The sequence below is a fragment of the Microchirus variegatus genome (assembly GCF_963457635.1).
Source record: "Microchirus variegatus genome assembly, chromosome: 16".
Taxonomy (NCBI): domain Eukaryota; kingdom Metazoa; phylum Chordata; class Actinopteri; order Pleuronectiformes; family Soleidae; genus Microchirus; species Microchirus variegatus.
In genome coordinates, this window is record NC_139817.1 from 2,906,403 (window position 1) to 2,927,958 (window position 21,556).

Sequence of the window (21,556 nt, forward strand, 5' to 3'; positions counted from 1 at the left end):
AAAGAAAAAGAAGAAGATGCTAAAGAGTAGATAAGATGCTAACAATGCTAAAAAAGAGAAGATGCTAAAAAAAGAGAAGATACCAATGATGCTAAAAAAAGAGAAGATGCTAAATAAGAGTAAAGATGCTAAAAAAGAGAAGATGCTAAAGAGAACATAAGATGCTAAAAAAGAGAAGCTGCTAGAGAAGAGTGAAGATGCTAAAGAGTCAATAAGATGCTTAAGATGCTGGAAAAAAGAGAAGATGCTAAAGAAAAGAGCGGATACCAATGATGCTAAAAAAAAGAGAAGATGCTAAAGAAGAGTAAAGATGCTAAAGAGTAGATAAGATGCTAAAACAGAGAAGATGCTAAGGAAGAGTAGAAAAGATGCTCAAAAAACACACGATGCTTAAAAATTAAAAAAAATGCAAAAGGGTAGATAAGATGCTAAAGAGGAGCAAAGATGCTACAAAAGAGACAAGGTGCTAAAAAAGAGAGAAGACGCTATAGAAAACACCGGATGCTAAAGAACAGCGAAGATGCTAAAGTGTAGAGATGAGAAAGAAAATACAAGATACCAACAATGCTAAAAAGAGAAGAGGCTAAAGAAGAGTAAAGATGCTAAAGATGCTTAAAAAAGAGACAATATGCTAAATAAAACACAAGATGCTTAAACATTTCAAAGATGCTAAAGGGTAGATAAGATGCTAAGAACAAAGATGCTACAAAAGAGACAGGATGTTAAAAAAAGAGAGAAGACGCTATAGAAAACACAGGATGCTAAAGAAGAGCGAAGATGCTAAAATGCAGAGATGCGAGAGAAAAGACGAGATGCTAAAAAAAAGACACGCTGCTAAAGAAAATACAAGAAGCTAAAGAAGAGTACAGATGCTAACTAAGCTAAATGTGCTTAAAAAAGATGCTAAAGAGTAAATAAGATGCTAAAGAAGCTAAAAAAAGAGAAGATGCTAAAGAAAATACAAGATACCAACGATGCTACAAAAGAGTCAAGATCCTAAAGATGCTAAAGACAAGACACAAGATGGTAACAATGCTAAAGAGGAGACAAGATGCTAATGATGCTAAAAACAAAGGATGTTCAACAAATACAGAGTGAGGAGGATTTTAACCTTTAAACTGGTTTAATCTGTGGTTTAAATCCAGATTGACCTGAACTGTGTGTGTGTTTTTAAAGGTCACAGTGTGGCCGATCAGGTTTTAGCTGCAGATGAACTCTGATCCATAAAACACAAAAAAGTCGTGTCCACGTCACGATAACATCATGAGTCACATTCCTGTAGTGAGCGATAAAATCTCACAGAGATAAGAGACGACGGCGTCACCCGGTTAAAGCTCTGTGTTAAAGTGTTCTGTGAGGCTAAAATCCCTGCTTTTCTCAATGGACTTTGGCACAAAGTGACACACTTTAGCTTCCGGGTACAAAAGCTCGTTTGAACGCAAAAGTCAATCAGCGTTAGAACGTTATTTTTTAAAGGAGATTATTACAATTTAAGTGTTTTTGTTTAGTTTTTAATCCCGCGTCAACAACAACAACAACACAGTTATGACGCGACATTATTGGCGTTTGATCGTAAAAAATAAAACGCGTCTCCAAACAGGACGCAGATGTTCACCGGTGACGAGTCACTACGTCGCTGTTTTGTGAGGAACTTTTAACAAATCTACAAAACTTCTCCTGGCGAAGATAACGATGAAGAAGAAGAAGAAGAAGAAGAAGAGGGTTATTATTGGTTAGAAATCAGACTCTGGTTTTCAAATATTTGAGGGAAAAACGGCAGAGAAGAACCTGAGAGTTCTGGTTTCACTCCAGTTCAGAGCAGAGGTGTGAAAACAGAGCAGACCACCACGTCTGTGAGGAGGAGGAAGAGGAGGAAGAGGAGGAGGAGGGAATCACACAAGCAAATCATTCAGGATCTGTGTGTGTGTGTGTGTGTGTGTGTGTGTGTGTGTGTGTGTGTGTGTGTGTGTGTGTGTGTGTGTGTGTGTGTGTGTGCGCGTTGCCCCCTCTAGGCTGACGTCCAAAACAGAGAAACAACCTAACATGCTGTCTCTGGAGATTTCCCTCCCATCGTGAACGCCCCCCACACACACACACACACACACACCCCTACACACTCTCTCTCTCTCTCACACACACACGAACACACACACACACACACAGCATTTCCACTTTATAAATCAACACAATTACAAATATCTACTTCTTGAATGACATCTATAAAAAAAAAAACTACAGAGTGCAGTACCATAAAATGTCTGCAGGTGGAACCGGGTTTTTGTACCAAATTCAGGACCTCTGTTAAAACAGTAGTAGTAGTATGTCATGTTTAAAATCTAAGGAAGTGATTTCAATTAAAACAAAGTGAGGACCGGCCAAAATGTCCCAACTTCGTAAAAATGACCTCACTTTGTTGGTTAAAAACCCCCTCACTGGTCCTCAGTATGCCTCAAGTACAAGAATACACACACACACACTCTTGTACTTGCTGCACACTGAGGACCAGCATTTCCACTTTATAAATCAACATTATTACAAATATATACTTCATGAATGACATGTATAAAAAAAACTACTGAGTGCAGTACCATAAAATGTCTGCAGGTGGAGCTGTTTTTTTTGTTTTGTTTTTTTTCCACTAAATTCAGGATCTCTGTTAAAAAAACCTAAAGTATATCATGTTTAAAATCTAAGGAAGTGATTTCAAAGAAAACAAAGTGAGGACCAGCCAAAATGTCCCCACTTCGTAAAAATGACCTCACTTTGTTGGTTAAAAACCCCCCTCACTGGTCCTCAGTATGCCTCAAGTACAAGAACACACACACACACACAGGTTTGTACAGCTGTTCTTCTCAGGACTCTCGCATTCACGTCGACAAAATCAACAAAACCTTCAAATTATTTGCCCTCGTGTTTAACCAGTTCCTCAAAAATCTGGTTCTGCCTCATTAGGACCAGGTCTTGGTCTCCATGAGGACTATACTGGTCCTGACCAGAGGCCTCAGAAACTAAAAATAATGCATGACCTCGTCCCCTTACCCTAACCCTGACCCTTAACCCTGACCTTTAACCCTGACCGTTGAACAATAAACAACGTTTTTAATGATTTAATTGTGAATATACTTCAGTATGATTCACATATGTGAACCGAAACACACATCCTCATACTCTCTCTCTCTCCTCTTCCTCCTCCTCCTCTTCCTCATCTCTGTCCTCTTCAGAGATGAAACTGAAAGAAGGCAGCGATGGCGAGAGGAAGCCATGACAGCTGTGTGTGTGTGTGTGTGTGTGGGGTGAGAGTGGCTGTTACAACAGGAAGTGATTTGCGGATAAAAATGATGCCGTGCGCCCTCTTTACCCCCCCCCCTCCCTCCCACTCTCCTGGCAGCAGCTACTGTGAATTTCTGGTTTATTCAAATGAGGTGAAATCTGCCTTCATGCTCGTGGTGTTTTTCAAAACTCCCAGCACGACCTTGATGCCGAAGGTCACGGCGGTTTTTGAACGACTCTAACCACAGACGTAAACACTGCGTCGTCTTCTTCACTTTAAAAAAAAAAAAACCCACGAGAGCATCAGTTTCTCAAAAATCCTTCAAAGAAATCAATCAATTTTTCGGACCTTCTAACCGTAAAACTGAGTCCCCTGAATTATCTGCAACTTCGGCGCCCCCTAGCGCCCGCATCGTGTAACATTTAGTGAAGCTCTCGCACAGATTTGAATCCGTATCTTGTCCAGGCCGACCTCACCGAATTTGAAGACGTTATCGTTAAACAAATACAACACTACGATTTTGAGTTTGATCCAAAATGGCCGCCTTAATCTGGATTAAATCTGGATTAAATTGAGTCTGTTAGTAGAGTGTCTGACCCTACATACACACACCAAATTACGTTCAAATCCGATAAATTTTGACAGAGATATTTAAGTTTGTTTCACAGTTTTGCCCATTATAAAACAAGATGTCACTGAGATATTCACATCCCAACTGATTCAATGGTAAAAATAAATCAAGTCTGTCAAAAGTTAAAAACTCAAATTTTGACAAAATTTGGTATACATGTGCAGGATCAGACTCTCTATAATCACAGTAAGTTTCGTCCAGATCTGATCCAGATTACAGATTTGACGGCTATTTAAATGTGACATGGTTTAGTCCACTTTTGCCCATTGTAAGAGAATGGGGACTTCTTGAAAGTTTGATCGTGTTTTGTGACGTCATCCGTGGGGCGATTCCATCCAAAATTGAATGGGAGCATAGTCGGGTGACGGCGTACACATGGCGAAAAATTCAGACTGATCCGTGAAAAAAAAAAAAAAACTGCGTACAGGAAGTTGCTAACAGAACTTACAGATACTGTTTTTTTTTTATGTAAGATTCAATACCAATATCACAAATATTGTTTCCGATTTCCAATCCAGTTATTTTAGCGAGTGACCGTATAGTTTATTCATTTATTAAAGGAAATCAATGACAAATGTGTGTCATTGTGAGCTTTGTTGTTGCAGCAGCTGTGAGGATGTGGCGGACGTGGCACCAGTAACACAGTGATACTGGGAGACAGAGGGAGCTCAGTGAGTGAGTGGGTGACTCACACACACACACACACACACACACACACAAACACACACGTTGTCATTACTCTTGAACAGTTGCCAGGGTTTTGTGTTCTTTTTTCGCTGCAATCAAGTCATTGTCGAGTCGTCGGCTCAGCAGGAGTCGCACAGGGAAGAATAAAAGCAAAAAAAAAGAGAAGAAGAAGAAGAAGAAAAGACATCAGAGTGGTGCCGAGTGCAGGAAAAGGAGGGAAATGAATGAATCGGTCATTTAACGTTTATTTAAACAAAGAGAGATTGAAAACCCGGGGTCGGTTGGAGACAGGATCTGGAACCGAACTCGTTTTATTCAGACAAAACTGGATGGAGATAATCTCAACAAATACATGGACAGATCTGTGGTCCACAGCTGCGGGGGGGGGGACGGGGGGGGGACGTCACCAAAATAAAATATGATTCAAAACAAAAAAAATAAAAGTCTGATATATATATTTACATTCTGGAGAGGAGAGATTCTACTGTTTCAAAGTAAAAGCACGCGCTTTTGAATTCCCTCAACTCATTTGCTACGCTAGGCTTTTATTGTGAAATATTTCCTTATATATACATATACATATACATATATACGTGTATACATACACGACTCACTAAAGGTGTGAGTGACAGCACTGACAGTGAACACTGAGCAGAGCAGTGAGGCGACTCACAGAGCTGTCACACAAACATCCGACCATGATGTCTGTCCCCTGAGCCTCATCCTGGAAAACCTGTCCATCCGTCTGTGTGTGCGTGTGTGTGTGCGGTTGTGTGTGTGTGCGTGCGTGCGTGCCTTCCGGCCTGTTACACACTAAACGCCGTGGGCTAATTGCCGCCGGTTTTGCGACGGAGGAAATTAATCTCACAGCCTGACCCTAATGTGTTGAACTTGATTGAGATTAACTGCTAATACGCGACAAAGCAGCCGCTGGGAGATCGTCCTCCACTCACTCACTCACTCACTCACTCGCTCACTCACTCACTCACTCACTCACTCACTCACTCACTCGAACAAGCGCACAAGAGGAAAACAATGTGATAGAACTTTAGTACCTGGTGTCTTTTTTTTAGTTCCTGCTCTTAAAAGGCTCTAAAAATCCTACTTTCCTATCCTATTAGTTCCAATTTGTAGTTATAATTCCAAAATGTACTTAAAGTTTAAAAATCTTCTGAAAGTTCCAAATTCTACTTAAAGTTCCAAATTCTACTTAAAGTTCCCAAATTCTACTTAAAGTTCCAAATTCTACTTAAAGTTCCGAAATCTACTTATAATTCCAAAATCTACTTAAAGTTCCCAAAACTACTTAAAGTTCCAAAATCTACTTATAGTTCCCAAAACTACTTAAAATTCCAAAACATCCTTAAACTTCCAAAATCTACTAAAAATTCCAAAAACATCCTTAAACTTCCAAAATCAACTTATAGTTCCAAAATCTACTAAAAAATTCCAAAAACATACTTCAACTTCCAAAATCTTCTTAAACTTCCAAAATATACTTATAACCTAATTCGACTTATAGTTCCCAAAACCACTTATAATTCTCCAAACTACGTAAAGTTCCAAATTCTACTTATCATTCCCAAAACTACTTAAAGTTCCAAATTCTACTACTACTTCCAAAATTATACAAGTACAAATACCATAAAAAGATAGAGATTGGCAGCAAGATTCCCTGAAACAAGCCAAGGCTTTTTTAGTGTTGAAATTGTGAAAAAATGTAGGAGGTTGAGTTTGAAGGTGTGAAAATATGTGGCTGCATCTTTAACGTGAACGATTTGTGAAGCCACTTTCCAAACAAATCACCTCATAAAATCAGCAACACCTTAAGTCTGCGAAGTCTGAAGAACATTTTTCACGTCTTTATCTTCACAAAGTTTGTAAACTCTCCCCACACCAAACCCCATAGAGAAAATCACAGGAGCTGCTGGTCCACTGCTGCCTCGTGTGGTCACTTTGTGTCACTGAGGTCAATCTAAGAGAAGGATTTTAAACACAGAAGTCAATAAACACCATATTTGAAATCACTCACTCACGAGGGGAAAACAATGTGAGATGAAACTAAAGGATTTATAATAAAGCAGAAATCTGTTGGATTTTTACTCGAATTTAACAACTTCTCCATCAGTGATAGAACTTTAGTACCTGGTGTGTGTTTTTTAGTTCCTGCTCTTAAAAGACTTACAAATCCTTCGTATAGTTCCAATTTGTACTTACTTTAATTCCAAAATGTACTTATATTTCCAAAATCTATTTATAATTCCAAATTATACATATAGTTCCCAAAACTACTTAAAGTTCCAAAATCTATTTATAATTCCAAATTATACATATAGTTCCCAAAACTACTTAAAAGTTCCAAATTCTACTTATAATTACAAATTATACGTATAGTTCCCAAAACTACTTAAAAGTTCCAAATTCTACTTATAATTCCAAATTATACGTATAGTTCCCAAAACTACTTAAAAGTTCCAAATTCTACTTAAAATTCCAAAAATATACTTAAAGTTCCAAATTCTACTTATAATTCCAAAAACTACTTATACTTCCAAGAACTACTTAAAAGTTCCAAATTCCACTTATAATTCCAAAAACTACTCATAGTTCCCAAAACTACTTAAAAGTTCCAAATTCTACTTAAAATTCCAAAAATATACTTAAAGTTCCAAATTCTACTTATAATTCAAAAAACTACTTATAGTTCCCAAAACTACTTAAATGTTCCAAATTCTACTCATAATTCCAAAAACTACTTATACTTCCAAGAACTACTTAAAAGTTCCAAATTCTACTTAAAATTCCAAAAATATACTTAAAGTTCCAAATTCTACTTAAAAGTTCCAAATTCTACTTAAAATTCCAAAAATATACTTAAAGTTCCAAATTCCACTTATAATTCCAAAAACTACTCATAGTTCCCAAAACTACTTAAAAGTTCCAAATTCTACTTAAAATTCCAAAAATATACTTAAAGTTCCAAATTCTACTCATAATTCCAAAAACTACTCATAGTTCCCAAAACTACTTAAAAGTTCCAAATTCTACTTATATAATTCTAAGTAGTATTTTTAAGTCTTTCAGTGACGACTCTCTCTGTTGACGTCACATTTCAGTATCCTCGTCAGATTAGCTGTGTCGTGGATTATGCCTTTTTTTTTTTTTGCTCATGATCATGAGTCAAAACACGCAGCAAACGCACACAGTTCTCACTCTGACCGTGTGTTTGTGTCGGGACGGAGCGTGACGTTAAAAACCAAACACACTTTCTCATTTCCAGGGGAATTTGTTTGAGGTTACCAGTGGAAATGTGAGTGAGTGAGTGGGTGAGGTTTGGCTTCTGCACGACTCCGGTTACTACAACAACACACCGACATGTGTCTGAGACGCCCACACACACACACACACACACACACGTGTGGTGGATTAGGGCGGTCGTTGTTTAGTCTGTAAACCGTCGCACGGTTGAGTTTTATGAAGATTTTGTGCGTCTTTGCAGTTGTTTTTCGTCGTGTTTTCAGCTTCAGTTTCGTCAAACTAACTTTTTTTTTACAGTCGATAAAAACTCATCCTCCGTCTCTGCTCTTCGTCAAAGCGTCTGCACTCGTGTGTCCGGACGTTTTCCGGAGTTTGTCATTGGACGATGATGATGATGATGATGATGATGATGATGAAGGCAGCGGGAGATGGTCCAGAACATTCAGGTGATGAAGTTTGAGGACGTGTTCAAACTCTTTCTCGCTCTGTCAGGAAACCTGTGACAATGAACCTCCTGAGCTCAAATATCTCAAATAAAACCTTACATTATCAAAACAACAATCGTCCTTAAGAATTTCAAGACTTTCCTCTGCCCTCAAATCCACTCGGACGCTCATGTTTCTCCTCGCTCGTCTCTATCACTTCAAAACATAATCCGACCTTGGGCGTCCACGACCATCCGTCTCTTCCACGTTCCTCTCGTTAACCCCACACCTACCCTAACGCGTCCTAATCCCCTTCGCCAGCATTAAGTCCGTTAAAGTCTGCTCCGATCCTCCTGGAAACACTCCGCCTCACCGCCTCGTCCGGCTGACGGCCGACGTTCAAACGTCACATCTTCAACGTCTTGCTTCACACTCGTGATTCTTTGTAAATGACCCTTGAATGACCCGGTATCACCCAACTGTTGACAGTCATCTGCATATTTGATTATCTTCCCGATGCAACCGACACTAGGAGACCACTGGACATGGCCTCCCAGTGGCTGGGTTAGGGTTACATGTCCTTGTCCTCAGAAACATCACTTTCTGATTCCTCTAGGGTTAGGGTTTGCCTAACCCTAGAGGAAGCAGAAAGTGAAGCAAACACTGACACTGAGTTTTTATCAACTGCCCTGTCTAACCCCAGAGGAAGCAGGGTTAGGCTAGGGTTAGGCTAAGAAAGCAGGGTGAGGCTAACCCTAACCCTAGAGGAAGCAGGGTTAGGCAAACCCTAACACCAGAGGAAGCAGGGTCAGGCTAGGGTTAGGCTAACCCTAGGTTAGGCTAAGGAAGCAGGGTGAGGCTAACCCTAACCCTAGAGGAAGCAGGGTTAGGCAAACCCTAACCCCAGAGGGAGCAGGGTTAGGCTAGGGTTAGGCTAACCCTAGGTTAGGCTAAGGAAGCAGGGTGAGGCTAACCCTAGAGGTAGCAGGGTGAGGCTAACCCTAGCCCCAGAGGAAGCAGGGTTAGGGTTAGGCTAAGGTAGCAGGGTTAGGCTAGGGTTTGTCTAACCCTGGGTTAGGCTAGGGTTTGTCTAACCCTAGGTTAGGCTAAAGAAGCAGGGTTAGGCTAACCCTAACCCCGGTTAACGCCAATGGCGGCGAGAAGTCCTCCCCGACAGAAGCCATTTCTAGCTAGCACTATGTGGACTAACAGTATTTGGACGCCTGACCATTACACCCCAACAAGGACTCATAGTAACAGTCCACTCTTCTTGGAAGACATTCCTGTTTCCTGTCGAGCGGATTTGTGTCCAGTCACTCCGTAGAGCATCGATGTTGGACGAGAAGGTTGAGAAGGTTGAGGTCAAGTTCTTCCACAGCAAACCTCAAAGCATGTCTTGATTAAAGTCCTTGCTCTGTCCACTGGGACACTCGTGTTGTCATGTCGGAATGGAAACGGGACTTTCGGGCCCAAACCGTTGCCACAAAACTTTTGAAGCCGAGCTTTGTCCAAAACGTCTCGGTATGCTTAAGCGTGAAGATAGTCCTACGTTGGAGATCTAGAGACCAGAGCCACGTGGAAGATGCAAGCGTTCAGAGAACCTTGAGGACTTTAAAGACACAGCTTGACACGTCCGTCCATACATTAAACCTTCTGGGATCTACAGTTAAACCTAATTGGACGAAACCAACCACGACGATTCATTCATTCATGGGTGGAGGAGAGAGTTTGTCATCATGTCTTCTCCTGGAGCTGCAGCAGCAGTCTCTCACCTCCTGACCTCTGTAAGCCAGAAATAACTCCTCGTTCTCCTCCGGTTTAATAAGAAAACAATGATATGTGCTTTGGCTTTGGGGGGGAAAGGCCTCCTGGTGAACCCTGAGAGCTCAGCAGCGCCGAGGAAAAGTCCAGCGTTTTTTATCACGATAAGTTTTGATTTTCCCGAGCGTTGGATGGGATGTTTTTGAAGGGTTGTTTTATGAGGTTCTGACGCTCTTTAACGTGAACAGCACAATGTGCCGATGTTTGCTGCTTTATCTCGCGGTGAGACCGACGTCTCTGACGGGAAACTCGAGTTTCTCTCTCTCTTCTGAGCCAAAGTCCATTCAGAAAATCAGTGATTTTAACATCACAGCACACACAGTTGTTGATCCACTGCTGCCTACGTGACTAAGTTCAAATATGGTATTTATTGACTTTTGGAACTTTTAAGTAGGTTTTGGAATTATAAGAAGAATTTGGAACTTTAATTAGTTCTGGGAACTATAAGTAGTTTTTGGAATTATAGGTAGTTTTTGGAATTATAAGTAGAATTTGGAACTTTTAAGTAGTTTTTGGAACTATAAGTAGTTTTTGGAATTATAAGTAGAATTTGGAACTTTTAAGTAGTTTTGGGAACTATGGGTAGTTTTTGGAATTATAATTCCAAAATCTACTTAAAATTCCAAAATCTCCTCAAAATTCCAAAATCTACTTATAATTCAAAAATCTACTCAAAATTCTAAAATCTATTTATAATTCCAAAATCTACTTAAAATTCCAAAATCTACTCAAAATTCCAAAATCTACTTAAAATTCCAAAATCTACTTATATTCCAAAATCTACTTAAAATTCCAAAATCTACTCAAAATTCCAAAATCTACTTAAAATTCCAAAATCTACTTAAAATTCCAAAATCTACTCAAAATTCCAAAATCTACTTATAATTCCAAAATCTACTCAAAATTCCAAAATCTACTTAAAATTCCAAAATCTACTTATAATTCCAAAATCTACTTACAATTCCAAAATCTACTCAAAATTCCAAAATCTACTTATAATTCCAAAATCTACTCAAAATTCCAAAATCTACTTAAAATTCCAAAATCTACTTATAATTCCAAATCCCACTGATTGTGATGAAGATGTTTAAGTAAAACCGGAATTCACTTTTAACATCAGCTAGCTCGGACATGTCGCTAATGACAGCAAAACTTTCACATTTTCTCACAGGAGCTAACGCTGTATTCTCTGCTCTCGTCCTGTTTAAAAACCACACTGCTTTATATTTACATGTAGTCTATATTAACTGACTGTAAATAAACACTTTAAAATATATAAAATAAAGAGATCGAGAGGCCGAATGAGCGGCAAACGTAGCATTAGCCCTGCCGTGCTGAATACAAACAAGCAAGCTATGTTTGCTAACTAGCAAGCTAATCTAGTCCAAACACATTTCAACACCATAGCGACACGTTCAAAGACAACAGTAAGAGTGTGTGCTATTAAACTGGACGCAAAAAAAAACATGACAGTTTTATGCTAGCAGCAGCCATCTTGAATTGCAATTTGGAGCCTGAGGTCAGAATACGGTCACTGTGACAAATTTAAAAGGAGTTTAAATTGAAATTATAATGTTTGAGTAGAACTGGAACACATATGTTTAACATCAGCTAGCGCAGACGCGCAGGAGCTAACGCTGTATTCTCTGCTCTGGTTGCTTTTAAAAACCACACAACTTTATACGTATACGTAAGTTTACAGCGACCGATGTGTTTATATTCATATATTTCAGACAGAGAGAGGCTGAATGAGCATCAGGACTTTGTCTCTCAGCGAGAACACTTGACCCTCGGCTTGTTTGTGGGCGTCGGAGCAGGATCAACGCGGCGATGATCAGCGCGCTCTGGTTCCAGCTCGCACAATAGTCACACACACACACACACAAAGAGGAACACAACCACCACGTAATTAGCATTTTTTCAAATCATGTGCGGTGCAGGATTCATTTGTTTGTTTAACCCTCGTCCTTCTCCTGCTGCTCTGACAAAAGCGCCGCGGCGGCGGTTCAACAGGCTAAAGGGGCCGATTATGCTGTAAATAGATGGACTTTAGAACAACGTGTGCTGAACCACGTCCACCACGTTAGAAAAACACCAGCGTTTCATGAGGTGTTTCTGCACTTACAGAATAAATCACCGTTACTAACGTTCCGTCACGTGTCTCAGAGCTACGGGCGGTTCGATGCCGAGCGCCGACTGTCACCGCTAACCCCCCCCCTCGCACCGCGCGCCTGTCGGTGACATCGCTCCTCTGATCTGGTCTCAAAGGCGTCTCTGTTCACTTTCCCTCACATCACCACCTTCCCCTGTGATGACAGCATGAATCAAACGTGGTCACGTGACCCTCGGCACCGCGATTAACAAATAAACCGCCATTTATCAAAAAAAAACGTCACGCGACATCATCGTTGACGTGTCTCGTTATTAATAGATAAAGAAATAAAAGTTCAGTTGGAACTGCAGTTCACTACAGGAAGTGCTGGGGGCAGTATAGTTTCTACTGTGGACTACGGCATTCATTAATAATAATGAAGAAGAAGAAGAAGATGAGTGAGTATGGGATTATTTCACCGGAAAATAAACGCGTTGAATGTTAGCATAAATACTAGCGTTCTTTTTAGAGAGGTAACTTACTTAAATAATGGAGTATTTTAAGGGAAATAAACCAATAAAACGAGTTGAAAGTTTACATAAACACTAGCGTTCTTTAGAGACAAAACTTACTTAAGTAATGTAGTATTTCAAGGGAAATAAACCAATGAAACAAGTTGAATATTAGCATAAATACTAGCATTCTTTTTACAGCGGTAAATTACTTAAGTAATGGATTATTTTAAGGGAAATAAACCAATGAAACAAGTTGAATGTTAGCATAAATACTAGCGTTCTTTTTAGAGAGGTAACTTATTAAGTAATGGAGTATTTTAAGGGAAATAAAACAATGAAACAAGTTGAATGTTAGCATAAACACTAGCATTCTTTTTAGAGCGGTAAATTACTTAAGTAATGGATTATTTCAAGGGAAATAAACCAATGAAACAAGTTGAATGTTAGCATAAATGCTAGCATTCTCTTGAGAGACAAAACTTACTTAAGTAATGGAATATTTTAAGGGAAATAAACTAATAAAACGAGTTAAATGTAGCGCTCTTTTTGGTGAGGTAACCTACTTAAGTAATTAAAGTATTTTAAGGGAAATAAATCAATAAAACCAGTTGAAAGTTTGTGTAAACACTAATCTTGTTTAGAGACAAAACTTACTTAAGTAATGGGGTATTTTAAGGGAAACAAACCCAAAGAAGCTAGCCGAATGTTTCCATGAACACTAGCATTCCTTTAGAGACACAATATTGCTAAGTAATGGAGTGTTTTAAGGGGAAAACGGTTCTTTTCAGAGAAAGTTTTCAAAAGTATGGGAGCATTTCGTTGAAAACAAACAAAAACAACGTACAAACAAAGTAAATTACAAACACCATATTCAATTATATTGAATATTTTATCCTGTGCAAACGTTAGAATTGAAGCCTCGCACTTTTGGCAGGTACTTTGACGTTGTAAGTACTTAATAATAAATACGTGGTTAGAGAGAGGAGCGAGCTGACACACATACGACCACAGGAGGAGGAGGAGGAGGCGTGGCCTCCACAGCAGCAGATATCAAAGACATGAAAGGTGGACGATCCCCAAACATGATCCTTCACCACCACCACCACCATCACCACCATCATCATCATCATCACCGCGTCCACCGACCTGCAACCTGAGCACAGGTGAGGCCGGAGAAGCCCGAAGCTGCTTCCTGCCTGAACCCTCACCCTGTAACACGTACAGTAAAAGATGACGCCCGAGTGTCACTTTACGAAGAAAAAAAAAACGGCGTTCACACCGAGGTGCATTCGAGGAGTCGCTGCTCCACGTAGAATTTACTTCCAGGGTGTTAAATCATTAAAGAGACGCAAGTTTGTGCCGCTTCGGTAAACCGACGACTCCCCCCTGCACCAAACCCCATAGAGAAAAGCGGCGATTTTTTTAACATAACAGCGACACAGGAGTTCACAGGAGTCGTTGATCCACTGCTGCCTCCGTCACTAACTTCAAACGTCTTATTTCGTCAATTCGGCTTTAAAAATATGTCGTTCAGATTGACCTCAGTGACATTAAGTGGCCACACGAGGCAGCAGTAGACCAGCAGTGTCCTGTTTCCGCTTGAGCTAAAATTGATGATTTTCTCTATGGGGTTTGGTGTGGGGGACGAGTGTGTGAGTGTGTGTGTGTGTGAGTGTGTGAGTGTGTGTGTCAATAACTCATATGACAACATTCCAAAAAAAACTCCTTAACTTAACTTAAGTATCCCTTTAAAGCGAGATTATTCAAATTCATTCTTTTATGACAAAACTAATCGTTTAACTGCAGGTTTGTGCTGTTTGATGTTTCCGGTGTCACACACACACACACACACACACACACACACACACACACACACACACACACACACACACACACACACACACACACACACACACACACACACACACACACACACACACACACACACAGACGGCGTCTTTCACAGTTGTCCCATCAGCTGAGAATGTGAGAATGTGGTGAGGCCACTTTTTAAAGGACAAAGGTTTGGTGACATTTAAAATGTGATGCTTCTTCTTTCTTCTTCTTTCTTTCTTTCTTTCTTTTTCCTCGTTTGACAGACGATGTGAAACGAGCGCGTTATCAGCTCGAGTGTCTGTGCGTAAAAAAAAAAGCAGCAGAGTGAAGGCCTTGAAGGACACAGGTGTGAGAGGCCTGTGACACTCATTTCCCCCTCATTATTGCTGCAGCTATTTGTGCCAAACTCGTGGTTTTTTGGCACAATTTGTCCACATTTTGTGCCAAAAAATCCTTCAATTTCCCTTCAAACTCAGCCTTGAACGCGAAGAAACAAGACGATTAGACTCGTTGACGACATCGTTATATCAAAGTGTTTGGCACGATTTATCCAAATTGTGCAACATTTTCTGATTTTGGCACCACTTTTTTGGCAAACGTAGCCCCTTATTTTGTGCAAGTATGTTATTTTTACACCAGTTTTTTTACTCCAAATCCAGGAGACGGACTGTTCCACACAGTCCAAGACAAAGTGTTCTCATTATAGTAACTTTACATGTGAACAGGTGGACTATTTTACTCATTGACAGCTTCCAAGTCATTGTTTTTGGCACAGCTTGGCGACTATTTCCTATTTTTTACAGCCGTTTTACTCGAATTCGGCACAAACGACGCGCTCACACGTCTGACGTTGCTTTCCGCAGCTTTTCTCCAAACATTTTGACAAATATCTTTCATTATTACTCCAGTTTGACTCCAAACTGCTGTTTTTTACTGCCAATATCTTTCATTATTACTCCAAAGTGTTGACAACATTGTCATATTTCTTTTTTTAGTGCTATTTCTGACACATTCTCCAATCTTTATGCCAGAATTCGGTATAAAAAAAGACGTGTGTTTTTCTTATTACAGCAATATTTGTCCATTTTGTGCAGACCCAGCTCGGCGCGCGCTCAGAATCAGAGCATGACGCGCACGCGCAGGTCCAGCGGCGACGACTTATGGATGAAAACTGAGACAGAGACTATAAATAAAGTTGGATTTGACCCAGCTGGGTTTTCCATAACAACAACAACAACAACAAGCAGAAGAAGAAGAAGAAGAAGTAAACGCGTGACCTCTGACCTTTATGATGCTGCTCCTGCGCGGTGCTGCCTTCACGGACTCCAGGAGGATGGTGTCCGAGTCCGGACCGCCGCCGCCGCCGGGGAGGATGACGCCGCTCCGCCGGCCGCGGGACACCCTGGGCGGGATGAAGTCCGGCGCTCCGTCGCCGTCTCCATCGCGTTCCGACATGATGATGATGATGATGGTGATGACGTCACGGAGGAGAAGCGGCTTTTAAAAAGAAAAGAAAACAAACAATAGAAACTAGTCAAGTCTTTGGATCAGACCTGAGTAAAGTTTGCGGAGCGCGGCTGCCATTTAAAGGCGCAGAGGAAGCGCGTGGAGCGGCAGCAGCAGCAGCAGCTTCTGTGGAGCCGACGCTAATGATCGATCAGATGTGATCGGTGATGATCAGACATCAGAGTCAGATCATCGATCCTCACAGTCCACGCGCGCTCTCTCTCTCTCTCTCTCTCCGCTCCGCTCCGCGCGCGCTCAGCGTGACGCGCAGGCGCAGGTTCAGCCGCGACCGCTTTTGGATGAAAACTGAGACCGAGGACGCGCAACAAGTCCCTCACTGTTCCCCCCGGTGTCTGTCCCCGGTGTCCCCGGTGTCCCCGGTGTCCCCGGTGTCTGGTCCGCGCTGAGGAGGCACGCGCGCTTCCGCAGCTTTTCAGTGCGCGAGGAGGAGGAGGAGTGATGAAGAAGAGGAGGAGGAGGAGGAGGAGAGGAAGAGAAATGTTTGAAAACAATCCAGCGCTGCCATGACCCCCTCTCTCTCTCTCTCTCTCTCTCTCTCTCTCTCGGTGTCAAAGGTCACCGAACCTTTGCTTCAGATCCACGAGCGCCGCCGCCGCCGCCGCCGCCGCGTCACGCGCCGCTTCGCTCGCACTGAACGCGGCCGCTCGGCTCGCACGCGCCTCGGCTTGTGTTTTGCAACAGCGCGCGAGGACACAGTGGACTTTTCACGAGCGCAGAGGAAACACCACTGACAGACAGAGACTCACCTCCCTCTCTTCCTCCTCCTCCTCCTCCTCCTCCCTCCTTCCTCCTCTCCTCCTCCTCCGCCAGCTCCTCCCACGCGCCGCCCGAGATCATGACCGACGCGCGGCGCCGCCAATGCGCGCCGCCGCTGAGAGATTGGGAGGCAGCGCGAGGGCGTGATTGGTGGATTGTCGCGTGCTCAGGTAGAGACAGAGACTCTTCAGTTTACTTCTTTGTGTTTTTAGTAACATCACATTTAAACACAGTTGGGAAAGTTACTGAAAACTAGTCACTAGTTATAGTTATAGTTATAGTTATAGTTATAGTTATAGTAACTAGTCCTCTGCTAGTTTACTTTGTAACAAGTTAAAGTTTAAGACTTTAATTTTTAATCGTTTGTATTGATTTCATCATTGTTTTCTTTCTTCCTAAAGGTTCAGTCTTTACATTAGTGAAAATGGACGAGTCAGGACTGAAACAAAAGTGATGCAAAATGGCTCAGTGGCGCCCCCTAAGGTGACACCCGGTAGGACAAAAATCTACTTATAGTTCCAAAATCTACTTAAATTTCCAAAATCTACTTATAGTTCTAAAATCTACTTAATATTTCTGAAATCTACTTGGAATTCAAAAATCTATTTATAATTCCAAATTTTACTTATAATCCCCAAATCTACTTAAAATTCAAAATTTACTTAAAATCCCAAAATCTCCTTAAAATTCAAAATTTTACATATAATCCCAAAATCTACTTCCTAACTGTCAGTGTCCCCAGGATGCTCCAGTGACCTCTGACCTTTCATTACTGTCCTCTCTGTCTCAGTGTGTCTCAGTGTGTCCTCTCTGTCTCAGTGTGTCCTCTCTGTCTCAGTGTGTCCTCTCTGTCCTCAGTGTCCTCTCTGTCTCAGTGTGTCCTCTCTGTCCTCAGTGTCCTCTCTGTCCTCAGTGTGTCCTCTCTGTCTCAGTGTGTCCTCTCTGTCCTCAGTGTGTCCTCTCTGTCTCAGTGTGTCCTCTCTGTCCTCAGTGTGTCCTCTCTGTCTCAGTGTGTCCTCTCTGTCTCAGTGTGTCCTCTCTGTCCTCAGTGTGTCCTCAGATGCTCCAGTGACCTCTGACCTTTCATCACAGTCACATCAGTAAACATTAGTTTTCAGGCCGAAGCTTCAATAAAACTCTCTTATATTATTCATCATCAGCCACCGCTGTCTGTGTCTCTGGAGGTCAGAGGTCAGAGGTCAGGGCCGGGGAGACAACAGCGCCCCCTGTGGTAGAGAGAGAGATTTAGTGTGTGTGTGTGTGTGTTGTGTGTGTAGTAACACGTGGAGTAAAGTTTTATTTTTGACTCTGACAGTGAAGTGAGAGAGTGAAGGTGAACACATAACTCTGAGAGACGTCACCGAGGTAACACATTCTACATCTGTGTGTGTGTCTCTCACACACACACACACACACACACACACACACACACACACACACACACACACCTTCACAGGGGCTCAGAGGTCAGAGGTCATGAAGGATTTATCATTGACTTTGAGGGATAAAAGTATATTATTATTATTATTATCAACAACCGAGTAAATAAAGTGAAACGTTGACTTAATAAAGACTTTAAATCCCTAAAATATGAAGATCAGGTTACGTAGCGCACCTTTAAATTCAGTCATTATCGCCACAGTGTGTTTACTTACAGTCCGTTGCCGTGACAACAGTCTTCTTCTTCTTCTTCTTCCTCCATGTTGTCCCACCGTGTTTGTACAGAAGCCTGAATGGACAAATCAATAAGGACAAAGAGGGTTTGAGTTTTGGTGTGTCTCCTCCAGGACACCGTAGTTTAAAATGTACATGAGATAATCCGTGTCCATCTGTCCTCACGTCCTCACATGTCTACAAACGGAAGATGGAAGATGGAAAAACATTAAAAACAAACAAAAAAAACACTTAATCAATTGACAAATTATCAGAAATAATTGATGATTAAGTGTGTGTGTGTGTGCGTGTGTGTGTGTCAATTAATCATCAACTCATTTGCATTCACGTAATTTAAATATTTAAATATGGGATTTTTTCTTTCAGGAGAAAATTCCACTTCCTCGACGATTATATGAGTCACCAGTAGATGGCGCCATCAGCAAACAAACCAACACACACACACACAGACAGAGTGATAATGATCCGTGTGACTGAAGACAAACACAATCTAGATTTTATTTATTATATTGTTCACCTGCTTTTTTTTGTGTGTGAAATATATGTGTATATAGTATATGTATTTGTGTAAAAAATACTAATTCTGCTGCTATTGCTAGGAGTCACACACACACGTTCATCAATGAAATGAGTGTGTGAGTGTGTTTCAGTCACATTAACACTTTTTAATGAATGAATGAATGAATGAATGAATGAAAGGAAGGAAAGAGGAGGGAGGGAAGGAAGGAAGGAAGGAAGGAAGCAGCTGGGTTCATGAGTGGAGTTATGAAATAAGGAAACGAGGAAATCCTTGTACACAATATTAACTGTGTACTGACTGTATTTATATGTATGTGTGTGTGCGTATATATACATATTATTTATATATTTATATGACATTATTATATCGAGCAGTGGTTCCCAAACACTGGGTCGGGTTAAAGTTAAGATTTATATGTTTATGTTTGAAGTAAAAAGGAGGTTCTGCCTCATTAGGACCAGGTTTTGGGTCTCCGTGAACACACACACACACGCACACGCAGACACACACACACACACACACACACACACACACACACACACACACACACACACACACACACACACACACACACACACACACACACACACACACACACACACACACACACACACACACACACACACACACACACACACACAGATGTTGCAGGACGTTCCAAAAATAACTCGGGCAGGAAACCGCGTCCGTTCAGAAGCTCCACCCGGGGCCAAGACGTGGCGGGGAGGAAACCCAACGCCCTCCTTCACTGAACACACACACACACACACACACACACACACACACACACACACACACACACACACACACAGCTGGAAGGAAACTGAACACCTTCCACAGCAGTCCATTAAACACCTACGACGACCTCTGACCTCACCGTGCGACGCGATGACGTCATCGGAGAATATTTAAATGACATGTAAACACAAGTTTAATCCAGATTATGCATTAAGTATTGACATTATCAATATGAATGTAGCTAAATATACACTCTACTGCCCTCTGTGGTCAAACACTGGTACGTTCCAGATTGATATTTGGTTGGTTTCCGATCCACTCACTCTCCCTGCACCAAACCCCATAGAGAAAACCTGCCTCCATCACTAACTTACAATGACTAATTTTAGTGAATTCGGCTTTTGAAATTCTTTGTTTAGATTGACCTCAGTGACACAAAGTGACCACACGAGGCAGCAGTGGACCAGCAGCTCCCTGTGTAACTGCGAGCTAAAATCGATGATTTTCTCTATGGGGTTTGGTGTGGGAGAGTGAGTGGTTTACAAACTTCAGTTTTCAGTTTAAAAAAAACAAAGATATATGTTGTTAAATGTCTCAAAAATATTATTTGTCAATTTATCCCACTGTTAGACAGACTTTTCTAACAGGAAACTGAAGTTTGTAAACCGCTCACTCTCCCTGCACCAAACCCCATAGAGAAAACCTGTGATTTTAACATAACAGTGACACAGGAGTTCACAGGAGTCGTTGATCCACTGCTGCCTCCATCACTAACTTCAAATGTCTCATTTTAGTGAATTCGGCTTTTAAAATTCTTTGTTCAGATTGACCTCAGTGACACAAAGTGACCACACGAGGCAGCAGTGGACCAGCAGCTCCCTGTGGGGTTTGGTGATCTACTTTACATCCATCCTTCCTTTCACTAATGAGTTCAGCTGAGCTCTTTAAGAGAGTCTGAGGTGGGAGGCAGTGAGAGGTAGAGGTCAGAGGTCAGCAGTGTGAAAGTGGGGGGGTCAGAGGTCACAGGGTCACAGGTTTGATGCCACATGTTCTGCTCCGGATGTCGCGGCGGATTCGCGATATAGCGGCGGAACAAGAAGTCGGGCTTCGAGTTACAGGAGCCGCGAGAGTTAATCCAAACAGATTAACGGTCTCAGATTGAATTACTCACTGGTTATTATGTCAGGGAAGAAGAAGAAGAAGAAGAAGAAAAAGAAGAGAGCAGATGGCTGAGGGGGCGGGGCAGAGACATTTAGGACATCATTTTACTGGACTATATAATGTTTTTTTAAACTTTAAAATACTTCAATTACAACTTAATATTTGACCCGCAAACTATATTTAAATAAATGTCATTAATTTGAGTTGTGGCGTCATCAAATGACCCTTTAAAAAAGTGTTAATAATGAGGACATGAACTCTTCAGTCATATTTAAACATGATGAACGGATGAGGAGAATCATGGCGGCAGTGACGCGCCACAGCTCTAAGCCCCGCCCCCTTTCACAGACGAAGTGTTTACAATTTTAACCTCATTCACTTTATTGTCACAAAGTGAATAAAATAAACGGTGTTTAAGCGCGTTATTGTGGTAGAAAAAACACGTTCACTGGAACTTTTCTCCTCCAGCGAAAACTTCACTAGGTCAAGTTTACGACCGTGAGACGCCACGACACCGGACATGAGTTTGGACTTCAAAATAAAAGACAGCAGTGTAGTATGGAGGACGAAACCTGACGTAATAATAAATAAATAAATAAATACATACAGGAATAAATAAATACAGGAATAAATAAATAAATACA

At 41.3% G+C, this 21,556-nt stretch overlaps 1 protein-coding gene across 1 annotated transcript in view; it reads right to left on the minus strand.

Annotated features, from left to right (window-relative positions):
* The window catches only part of plcl1 (phospholipase C like 1), a gene marked incomplete at its 5' end in the record, with an annotated part of 60,883 nt that extends 44,892 nt beyond the window's left edge, over positions 1-15,991 (minus strand). The window contains one exon of the mRNA XM_083902773.1: positions 15,821-15,991. Coding sequence (XP_083758899.1) covers positions 15,821-15,991 — 171 coding nt within the window. The remainder of the gene's footprint in view (positions 1-15,820) is intronic.
* Positions 15,992-21,556: the final 5,565 nt, after the last annotated feature.